This window comes from Diadema antillarum, unplaced genomic scaffold, assembly GCF_040938485.1.
Source record: "Diadema antillarum isolate AM-2024a unplaced genomic scaffold, OU_Dant_1.0 seq00000809_RagTag, whole genome shotgun sequence".
NCBI classification, from domain to species: domain Eukaryota; kingdom Metazoa; phylum Echinodermata; class Echinoidea; order Diadematoida; family Diadematidae; genus Diadema; species Diadema antillarum.
Window position 1 is genome coordinate 780782 of NW_027271689.1, and position 12320 is coordinate 793101.

General features: G+C 36.2%; 1 protein-coding gene across 1 annotated transcript in view; it reads right to left on the bottom strand.

The window, feature by feature from the left end:
- Positions 1-1260: 1260 nt before the first annotated feature.
- LOC139739638 (uncharacterized) overlaps positions 1261-12320 on the bottom strand; it is a 29318-nt gene continuing 18258 nt past the window's right edge. The window contains exon 5 of the mRNA XM_071650247.1: positions 1261-1780. Within this exon, the coding sequence (XP_071506348.1) occupies positions 1452-1780 (329 nt within the window). The 3' untranslated portion in view covers positions 1261-1451. The remainder of the gene's footprint in view (positions 1781-12320) is intronic.

Consider the following 12320-nt stretch of genomic DNA (forward strand, 5'->3'; position numbering starts at 1 on the left):
TGATGATGCTACTAATATTACCACATACACTTTCATTATTTTTTTTTTTGTATTTTAGCAATTTCATCTCAAATATTTCAAATTTATAAACATGGATATTATATTGATTTTTGCAATTCAATTTTTCACAAGTTCCCTTGATAATATCAAGAAAAGATTTGAATATTGAAATAATACTCTTCAATGTGCTTCATGGCATCATATTGCTTGATTGGTGACATCTTGTATGTTCTCATTATCTGGTATAGTGGGCAGTCATAGAACCACTTCTCCTCAATACTATCAGATGTGAGAATGACATTATATACCATGGGAATACCCAAAATGCACAATTCTTGTACTCCATTCCAATTCCCATGTGAACCACAAGGTTAGGAGATGACTTACGGGAAACAATTAGTCAACAAACGTGACTACATGCACTGAAATTTTAATGACAATCTGATTTTGGCTGAGTTCAGGCATTTTCATTCAAATTTCCAAATGGAATGTGATTTCATATGGAACACAATGATTTCTATACTAATGGATTTTACTGATTTAATGATAATTTACATCGGTCTATGAGTAGATGCCATCAATTTGCCATTCATATGGTCAACACTCCATCAGTGTGCACTAAGCATATCACTGCTCTAAAACATTTTCTGAAAATTCAGATGCAGTTTCATTGTTCACCATAGATGTGGGAATGAAAGCCCATTCTACACAGTACTAAAGGTTGACTCAGAACACCATATATAAGTTTGTTCTTTTGTCGAACTAAACCTGTCCACATTTGAGTGATCAGTAGTTCCCTACACATGTAGTTCCCATTTCTAAGGTTGATTTTTACAATGTTTAGTTAAAAATCCTATCCATATCTTTTCCTGAACGTCACACACATGTAGTGTGTTCTCCACTCTGAAATTCTTTTCTGTCACGTTTAATTAGTATTCTATCTATGTGGTTTCAAGAAGGTGGCAAACATGTGAAAAAGCAAGATGCACAGTGCAAGAGGTCAGGAAACTTGACATATGACTGATGGTTAGATTATGATTATAAAAAAAAAGAAGAAGCTCACTTGAGCCTTGGGCTAAGATGAGCTAAAACATCCTACAAAAGTTTTACTCAAATAAACTTGATGTCCATTTGACACAAAGATGTAGTTGATTTCAAGACTGATGTCAAACACAGCTTGAGGACTAACTGTGTCATTACCAAACTGATAATCTAAATGTCAACTCTATAACACAGGGCTAAGGTCAAATACTTGAGGCAATTGTGCATAGTCTACAGACCGCCGGGACCGGGTAGAAAATATAAAGAAAGAAGAAAGAGGGAGTCAGAAAGAGAGACTAAGAAAAAGTAGGAAGAAGGTAAGATGGAGATTGTCAGGAAAGAAGGGGGGTGGGGAGGGAGAAGGGGGGATAGAAGGAGGGATGCCCAAGTGGCCAGGGTGTCAGGGAGTACTAAGGAGGATATCTGGTGAGCCCTGCATCTCCTGCTGGATCTACTTCATCATCTTTAGGCTCCCCTTCAAACGGGTTGGGGGGCTGTGGTTCCACCTCCCCACCGGGATACCGCGCCTCGTTCTCCGACCGGTACTGGCTCTGCCTCGACTCGTCTGAGGCGGTGCTTGGGGTGGCCATACTCCGTTTTGCGTCCTCATTGTGGAAGCGGCCGTAGGTACGGCTACCGACCCGTGTCTGGCCGGTTTCCTCCTCTGCTAAGTCATCCTCAGGCTGGATGCGGTAGGTTCTGATGATGTAGACCAATGCCAGAAAATCTAGGATTGCTCCTGTGGTAATGATGGATTGAAAGCAAAAATGAAGACAAGAGTTTATAACATCAGCAATATCACCTTGTAAAGCATGAAAGAGAAAAAATTAGCATATTCTCAGCAAAGTGATATCATACTGTACAAGTATCTCACTCACTCCCTGATAAAGAACAAGGGAAGTGCCAAATTGTGTCTCGCCCATTCGCCTACAAGGAATTAATATTTTTTATAACTCCCAGAAGTTAATTGACCTGCTTATGACCTTTGACCTTGTGGTGACCTTCAACACCCCAAGGGACATTTACCATCCAAGTTACGTTACAAACGGACAAAGGGATCAAAAGTAATGAGCCATAATCAAAACGGGCCATAAAAACTTAACATTGGGCCCTAAAAATTTGTTGACCCCTTTCTGTGACCTTTGACCTTGTGATGACCTTCAACTCCCCAAGGGACATCTACCGTCCAACTTTGGTCACAAACGGACATAGGGATCAAAAGTTATGAGCCGGGATCAAAAGTTATGAGCCACAATCAAAACGCGCCCTAAAAACATAACATTGGGCCCTAAAAGTTTGTTGACCCCTGTCTGTGACCTTTGACCTTGTGATGACCTTCACCTCCCCAAGGGACATCTTCCATCCAAGTTTGGTCGCAAACGGAAAAAGGGATCAAAAGTTATGAGCCATAAACGAAATGCACCCTAAAAACTCAACATTGAGCCCTAAAAGTTCTTTGACCTTATGGTTACCTTCAACTTCCCAAGAGACATCTACTATCACCCAAGTTTGATTGCCATTGTAGCAACATGTGCTGAGTTACGTGTGATAAGAGAGTCTTGCAAGCAAACTTTAACGTATGACCTCAAATGACCTTTGACCTTATCATGTGACCTCTTACGGCACCATAACATGAAGGTACCCCCCAGTGCATCCATCACCCAAGTTTGATTGCCATTGTAGCAACATGTGTCGAGTTACGTGTGATAAGAGAGTCTTGCAAGTAAACCTTAATGTATGACCTCAAATGACCTTTGACCTTATCCTGTGACCTCCAACGGCACCATAACATGAAGGTACCCCCAGTGCATCTATGACCCAAGTTAGGTTGTAATCCAAGCACCTTATGTGAAGTTATTTGTCAAAAGAGAGTCTTGCAGGTAAACTTTAATATAGAAAAGAGAGTCTTGCACATACAATACTCTCTAATATATGACCTCAAATGACCTTTGACATCATCACATGACCTCTGACAACACCATAACATGAAGATACCCCTAGTGCTTCTATCACCCAAGTGTGGCTGCCATTGCTGTAACAGTTGCCAAGTTATGCATCATAAGAGAGTCTTGCAGGTAAACTTTAACATTTGTGACGGACGATGGACGACGGATGATGGACGACGGACGACGGACGGACGACGGACGGACGCCATTTGGATCCCTTAGTCTCGCCTTCACCTCCGGTGGGCAAGACAAAAATAAACATACAACCATGGCAAAGCCACACAAATACTTAAAGGCAAACTTTTCGCAGCAAATTAGCACTAGCACTGCATCGAATTTTCGTATGCAATGATCTATCCCAGAGGAAACCGTCTTGACGCTTCCAATATAGAAATAAAGTAATGAATGTTGAGTCACTAATGTTAATAGACATCTACCACAAAGAAAGTTACTGCCTGTAAATCAGGAAGATAAAATCATGATAAACATTGCATACTTCGCAACATAGTTTTCATTACACTTTTTATGCAAACTATTTGTTGAATGTAACATACGCGGTAGATGCAATGATCTACAAAAATATTGATCATCAGCACTGGCTGTGGCGTATCAATCTCCTTTGCAAGCCTAATACATTGGACTCCCATTATAACGAACTCCTCTGGACCGGCAGTTTTCTTTTGTTATAACAGAACAAATACACAATTAAAATACAGTGGGATAATGTTGCGGCCTGAATTATTACTTCGTTATAACCAGAATCTTATTATGACCATGTTCATTATAACGGGACTGCACTGTAACTGTACTTTTAATCTTTTTTTTCCCCCTATTGCATAAGATTGCACAAATCACAATGGAGTAACTCATTTCATCAGAATGAACGTAGAGGTTGTTTGCCCCCCCCCCCCAACTTTTTTTTTTCGCCTACAAAGGAATACATAAGGTGTCATCGCTTTACCCCGGAAGAGCATATGTGGCACAAGAAAGAAATACACGTAGATAGAGACCTTGAAGTGTGAGGTGAGGTTATGTCTTTGCGCTAAAGACCTTTTATTTTTTTGTCAGCAGAAGAAGTAGCACTAGAATCTAGCATATGAGTGAAACAGGTCTTGATTTTCCCCCTAAGCATTCACATAAAACAAAATTTGGCTGAGTCAACGTTGCACAGTTGAATATGAGCTGAGTCAAAGGAAAAACCCAGTCCCTTTCACTTGAGATACATGAGAAAATGATCGCATGAGTTGAAGTGGATGAATCTTCCTAAAAATCTCACAAACTTGCATCATGTCACATAGAGCGTTACACACAACTCCAATGTACTCATTGTTTTCTGCACATGTACAAGCCCACCTACAACCAAATGTGATTAGTCAGTCCTGGTTGGAAGCCATATGTAGGATTTCTTGAGAGGCTGTGTAGTTGTGTGCTATGATGTGAATAGGCGTTTTCACATCAGCCCGATGTTTCGAAATAGCGCGCTATTTTCTGACTTGGGAAATTGGAAAATATCTCGAGCTTGGATTTTTATCGGGCTGATGTGAAAACGCCTACTGAGTAATGTTAATAGATAAGGCCATTGCATAATCACTAGACTGTCCGTGGTATTTTTTTTTCTATCTAGCTCCACTAACTCAACTGAACATTGCCTAGCAAAGCAGCTCACTGATTGATCCACAATTGAAACATGATGACACAAACATACACACACACACACACACACACACACACACATATTAATGTATGATTTTTGCATTAACTTTTGTGTTGTAATATGTTTGTGTGTTGTTTTTCCATGTAATATAATTCAATCAACTTAAAGGACAAGTTCACCTTCATAAACATAAGGATTGAGAAAATGCAACAATATTAGTAGAACACATCAGTGAAAGTTTGAGGAAAATTGGACAATCGATGCAAAAGTTATGAATTTTTTAAATTTGTGTTGGAACCGCTGGATGAGGAGACTACTACAGCTTGTGAGTCATATGCGTACAACAGTATAAAGAAAATATAAAAGAAAATTCAACATATTTTCACTTTTTTCGCATAATAAAAGAGCAATTGACTTGCCTCTTTCTAAAGGCAGGGGGAATAATATTACCTCTAACATTTATCAGTAACGAGTCAGGGGAATGTGTACTTTTTTCAAAAGATGAAATTTTGTGAAATTCTCTTTATATTTTCCTTATATTGTTGTACGCATGTGACATCTAAGTTATTCATACACTGCAGTAGTCTTCTCATCCAGCGGGTACTGCACAAAAACTTCAAAAATTCATAACTTTTGAACGGATTGTCTGATTTTCCTCAAACTTTCAGTGATGTGTTCTACTAATATTGCTACATTCTCTCAATCCTTATGTTTATGAAGGTGAACTTGTCCTTTAATGGGAAGCATCATACAGTTAATCTACAAAATCTATATTAAGAACAACATACAACCGATACATACTGTAAAAGTAGATATTTTTGCGTGACTAATTTTTCACACTCTGCCTGGTGAGAAGAGTTTTGTGTGTTTTTAATTCCGCGGAATTAAGACAGTAAGTACAGGAACATATCGCAAGCAAATACATTCGCATCCTTTTATTTTTTACGCTAGTTTCTCGTTGCGCGCAAGGCGCGAAAATTTCAACACAGAGAAAATTTCCACTTTTACAGTATGCCTAAAGACTCGTTAGCTACTACAGTAATACAATGGGGGACAGATCGGAAGGTCTCAGAGTTTGAAACCAGTGAGTGGTACACAAGAAACTAAATGTGAATGATTTTAGTAAATGTATGCAAATATTGTTGATTTATGATAATTTTAGAATGTCAGGAAATAATTTCACATGGTGTAAAAAACCTAGGCATCTCAGATTAGTCAGTGTGGACACATATTACACCTACAAAAAAAGCTAACACATGCCCAATTTTTAAGCCATCAAAATGGAGGTGTGTAAACAGTCTAACAAAACTGATGCCAGACTCTAGGAGCCCCGAGATTCTGTCTACCTGAGGAGGTCCATTTCATACAGATGTTAGCAATTATTGCAAGCTGTAATAATTGCAGTAACCATGGCAACTATTCATGGAGAGGCTGTTTCCTGGATACAATCTATTGGGTAGTAAAGGTACTGTTTACCATTGGGAGCAGTGATTTAGAAAATGCTAAAGATATCACATTTGATGCATATGGTATGTAGCTAAGGTCAGTTGTATCACGAAACATCCTATCACATTAAAGTTTCCTAATAATGCCTAAAATATTTATAAGGAGATATCACTATTTTTCCGACTCTAAACCATAACTGTACACAGTTTAGTCTAGAAACATTTTTATTACAACTATTGTTCACATTTTGTATATTAACAATACTTAACACTGATTATACTGATTCAAATTTTTACACGGGTTGTTTCTATCCTTAACTCACATTTTAGAACTATTTTGAAGCACTAAAGTTGGTTTTTGTTTCATCGGCAAAAGATAAATAATGCTTTTAATTATTGTGGACAATTTATGAATGGAGATGGACAAAGAAGACGGGTTGAGGCCATGGCTACTGAAGTGGGGCTGGCATTTCATAGATTTTCACAGACTGGCAGCAATCTGATGATGGATTAATTTGAGAAGTGACATCCTAGCTAGACAGCTAATTTCTTTTCAATGCAGAACATGTTCTCCAGGTGACAATGTCACTGGCAAAATCCATAGCATATTGTTTTGCATTGTCTGTGAAAACAACAACCAAAAAGTATTGTCTCATTACAATAGGAAGAATAAGTTTTTAACCTGTCACTGCATCAAGTGAATATTTAAACACTGACTTACTATCATACCATCAAATATTGACAATTTTCCCCTTTTTTCAATTTTAGAGGGGGAGGGGCAGGAAAATGTGAATACCAGGTATAATTGGTTCATGTTTTCCCTTTTAACTTAATCACAATCCCATCATTGAGATCACAACAAAACCATGCAAAATGTTTGCTCACATACAAGGCACTTCAATTGTGGTGTTTGAAAAGCTCTGCTATTAATTAAAGTAGCTAACATGAAGGGCTCCATAGCTGCCTCCAACCAGCTGGGGAAACTATTTTGATATAGTTTTAGATTTCATTGTTTTACTACCTAAATGATTTTCTACTTTCATAAACGATCTTCTCTTGAGGTTTTCACATCACATTGAAAAGAATTCACAAGCTTTAAAAGAATGAAACAAATCATGCAGATCAATTGCTGTAAGAAGACTTCAAACTTTAATTGGCAAAGAACATGGAATGTTTACTTTACAAATATATGGAATGCTAGTAATAGAGACTGGCACATTCTTTCATATTTTGCACTCAAATAAACCCTATAATGGGAAGCACACTAGATATTACTACAATCTTTGTACATCTCATGGACTGATAGCATCACTGTGCTGTTTGTAGTGGTATCACACTGCAAACTAGATTTATTTTCAAAGGGCTAGACATCCTGCTTTCAATTTGAGTTAACAGTGCCGCATTAATAATCTTCTCAACTTGATCTTCACACATATTATGACTTTTTAAAAGACATAAATATTGCAGTTGAGGAGAATGACAAGAACCAATAATTTGAACATAAAATATTATGCTCACATTTCCGGATGGTTCATGATGAACAAAATTGTAATTGTTCCTATCTTTCATAATTTGCATTTATAAACATTGACCATTCATCTGTACTTAAGTATATAGATGAACTTTAATTTCTTACCATATTAATTACATTTATCATTATTATCATTATCATTATTATTATTATTATTATCATCATCATCATCATTATTATTATCATTATTGCAATTACTGTAATCACTATTATTATTTTGATTATCAAATTTTGTTTCTCATTCTCTTTCTTTGAAATCAAATCTACTTTTGCAAGCAACTGACACCTGGCAAGGAAGGCACACAAGGAAATTCTCACCTGTGGTTTCACTAGCTGCACTTTGGAATGTTTGTAGTCTTTACACCCTCTGTTTCATAGCCAATCTTTTTCTGAGAAGGTCAATTTTTCTGACACAGAATCTCAATTCCAATATTACACCTAGCATACAAGACCATGCAAACATACTTTAAAATTGAATTAATCAACATACTTTTAATAATATCAATGTCAAAGTTACATGAAGTTGTACAAGAACCAAGTATGCACATAAAGTCTGTGCCTGACCTCTTTAGATTCAAAGGAATCTCCACCTCGTTTTCATGAGAGTTATTCTCAGTGAAAATTGGTTAGTAGCATCATAGTAATAGATCAAGAAATATCTGAAGAAAAACAGTAAATTGAGATAGTTATGACTGTTTGAATGCCAGCACACCATTCTGAGGACACATCAAACTGACCTTCTCGCTCTTATAACTGTACAACATGCACTAGGTATTATTTCACTCAGTTACGATCACACAGCCACAAATTGATTTTTTTTCTTTTTTCTTTCTTTGACTGAAGGAACTAAGTTTATAATGTCCTTGATATTGAAAAGTTGTATGAAGCCAGTAATCATTTCCAGATGTAAGACTGGAAAGGTTAGAGACATATTCTATGTAAAACAAATAAGTACTATTTACAAAACAGACATCATAAAACATGTGGGCCTTTTCAATCTATCCACACAATGCAATGCTGAATAATTTACTTTACTGTGAACTTAGCTTCTCCATTTCTGCCTAACATTTCTAAATCTTTCACTGACCTATTCCTACTGATTTGTTGGTAGATATCTTACAAATTGTGTGTGTGTGTGTGTGTGTGTGTGTGCATGTGTATGTATGTTTTTAAACATTATTTTGAACTTCTGGTCAAGAAGCATTAGACTATGCTATAGACCAGAAAAACAGAGGCAGTGTCTCTACTTACAGCCAGAAATAAATATCATAAATATCCTAAAGAAAGACAATAAATACTGATGTCTTATATTGAATTCTACAAATGTAACAATTCCCAACAATCATCCTTAATAGCCTTGTTACCCAAGAATGAAAGTTCCTGATTTAATCAGTGTTCAAGTTATACTGGCAAGATAAGAAAAAATAAACATTATATGCACTCAAACTTTTGATAAAGCTACTCGGGAGGAATGTGTCAGGAATGCATTAATATTACAGATAGTCACATCTACTCTTGATACATCATCTGTAAAACTATGTGTACGATTTGTTCGATTGCCGCTTTATTAGTTCTGGACTATTCTATTTTATGAAAAAGAGTCTTCAGAAAAACACAAGAATCCAAACATTTCAGATCATACACAGTAGAAGACTACTGCAGACAGAAGAGTTGCATGTGACAAAATGCCCTTTAAAAACAACAGAAAAACTAACTAAATGAATTGAAATTCTACCACACAACTATATGTCAGCAAAGAAATAAATAAATGTGCACACTGTCATGTTGATGCATTCATCATTTAAAAGTGTATGTGTTTGATTTTGTCCAGTCAAAAGAATGAAAAGATATGATTATAATCTTGATCATTTACTAAGCAGCACTAAATCTGAATAACTTTAATATAACAGCATGACAAGCTGACAAAAACAGCAACAAAACATGTATACTCAAGCATTAGAAATATTCCTTTAATGCTAGAGTTTCCTACTCTACTACCAAGGTGTAACAGAAATTTACTGAGGACAAAAATCTCATTATGAAAGTAAATATCGATAGTGATGGTAATTCTAAAATGCCATAAAAAATGTTTTGATTTCAAAAGAACTTGTAGATAGCAGCTTCAATATCAGCTATTGTGGGAGAAGTACAACATTCAGCCCACTGCATTTGGAAATGGTGATTTAACATACTAGTATGATATGTGTGGGACATCTTTATTTCTTAGAGTCAATGAATTCCTCTATGATGCATTGCAATATTACTTTGTTTTTACAGCACACTCTTTCTTTCAAAGGAACAAGCCTCCAGAAGCCACAAAAAGAGAGGATTTGTAAGTACACATTAACCTTGATACTTTTCACCATTAGCTACAGTACAGCAGTTTAAGATGAACTTTCACATACAAAGTAGGTGCTATCTGGACAAGCTTGATGTCAGTTTTTAATGAATCTATGTCGAAAAATCAGAGGGTTAGCATGTTTGAATACTACTGTATCCTTTTCCTTTGCACACAAGTGCAATTGTTTTCTTCTAATGCCTGATAAGTCTTCATTATTTCAGCAAGAAATAAGTTACTCATTAAATAATATTTCATGACTCCAGAATTCATGCCGAAGTACTATTCAAGTTTCAAACTCCAGGAATAACATAAACCATGTCTTGACATTCTGTTTTTAATTTGTTTGTTCTTTCTTTTTTATATGAAATTCTATTTTTCTTTGTGATCATATGATCCAGTAGAAGTATATGAATTTCACCTTGAAAACATAATCAAAAAGCAATAAAACATGTACACAAGGAATGGAAGAAACTGATTATGTATTCTCAACAGAGCAAACCCAAATGTGAAACCAGCACCAAAAACATTTCCACAACTACCAGTACCAGCAAAAATACCACATACCAAAACAAAATATATCAAATGCTAATAAAGGGAGTGTTTAAGCAGTGCACACAATGTAGCAACCAATAACATACTTGTGTGAATGTCTTTTCTATGCACCGACTACATAAATCTACTGTATGGGTATTCACTAAATTATAGTGTCGTTGATATTGGCAGCAACAACACATACAAAATGGTGATATCTTTATCTAACAACTCTCTGACATACATTGTGTACTCATAAATCTTTAATATATATTCATTTTTGTGATATCAAAAGGAATAAATATTGTCCACAGCATGAAATGCATGTTAAGTTGTAATGACCAATAAAGGAGGGAGGGAGCTGTACACGTAAATCCTAATATAAAGTATTGTTAAACTCATAAGCATTAAGTTTACAATACCTTCATGTACTAACTAAAAGACAATATAGCTCTCGGCAAATAACTTAATATGCATTAGTGTATGTAATCTGGATCACATAACAATCATATTCAATTCTTAAATTCTATAACTCACTCTCTTTTTAAATCTGATTTTAATAAAATCTGCATTTTTCTTTTCAATTTTACTCTGTATTCTAGTCATTCAGAAGAATGGAGTGGATTTTCACTGGAAGTGGGTAAACTTTGCTTTCCATGAGAGTGATAAGAAATGGTTAGTACTGGCAAAACTTGTACGCCCCATGGTGTGTTAGTTTCTAGATGTTAAGGTGGCTATATTGGTCCCTCCGAACAGAACGCTGCTCCTCCGTGTAACCATCGTAGTAATAACGGAAGATGTATAAAACAGCCAGGAAGATTAGAATAGAACCTGGGTGGGGTTAGAGTGAGAACCAAGGAGAGATAGAAAACAAAAACAACTGAACAAATCACACCATGGGAAGAAGGCTACTCATTAACTAACAAAAAAAAAAGAACAAAAAGAGAAAACATAGGATGCAGCTGTGAATTTACATAGTGTTAGGTAGAATGAGGTTATGATCTAGTTTTAGCAGACACCATTTTGGCTTGCAGGGATGGAAGTGAGGTACAATGTAGGTGAGATTTTCATGAAGATGGCGCACATGAATACAGTTATGATCACAAGGCTAACATAGTACCCTTGGCACTTGATTTACAGAGGCATTGGTACAAATTCTATTGAGCCAAGCAACAAACACTATTCCTGCAAATATGGTGTGTGCACATCTGAGCTTATGGCATTATTTCCTTCACACTGATCTACAAACATTTGTACTTCATGGACAGAATTACTGTCCTGTGGAATTCCCCAGTGTTCATTTAATATACAAAAACTACAAATGTCCATGTATTTGAAAAGTATAAGCCCCACTGAACACATTCAAATTTAGCAATACATTAATACTTTTTTTTTTGTCGCGAATTATTTCATTTGAATCTCTTTTTATCAACTGATTTACTAGCACTTTGACTTTCTGAGTGATACATACTGTATTTACATGCAGTCAGTTGATATTGTGTACCTGTTATAGGCTTCCCTACGAGGTAACTTTGCTCTATAATGCATATTAACATCCCTGTCAACTTCTGCAAAAATTGTGTTCACTCTCCCTCTGTTGAAGGTGCCCAAGACATAACTTGATAGGACATCTTGTTCTATACAATGGAACTGCAATCTCTCTCTCTCTCTCTCTCTTTCTTTTTGGCTGAAAACCTAGTGTAACAGCCAGTTTCACAAAGACATTATCTGCTACAATGGTAAGCTGCACTGACTACACTTTAGTGTGGAAATAAGCTCATTGCTAACAACTAATTGAGTCCACTACTGTTGCCATAGCGACTGCATTAGT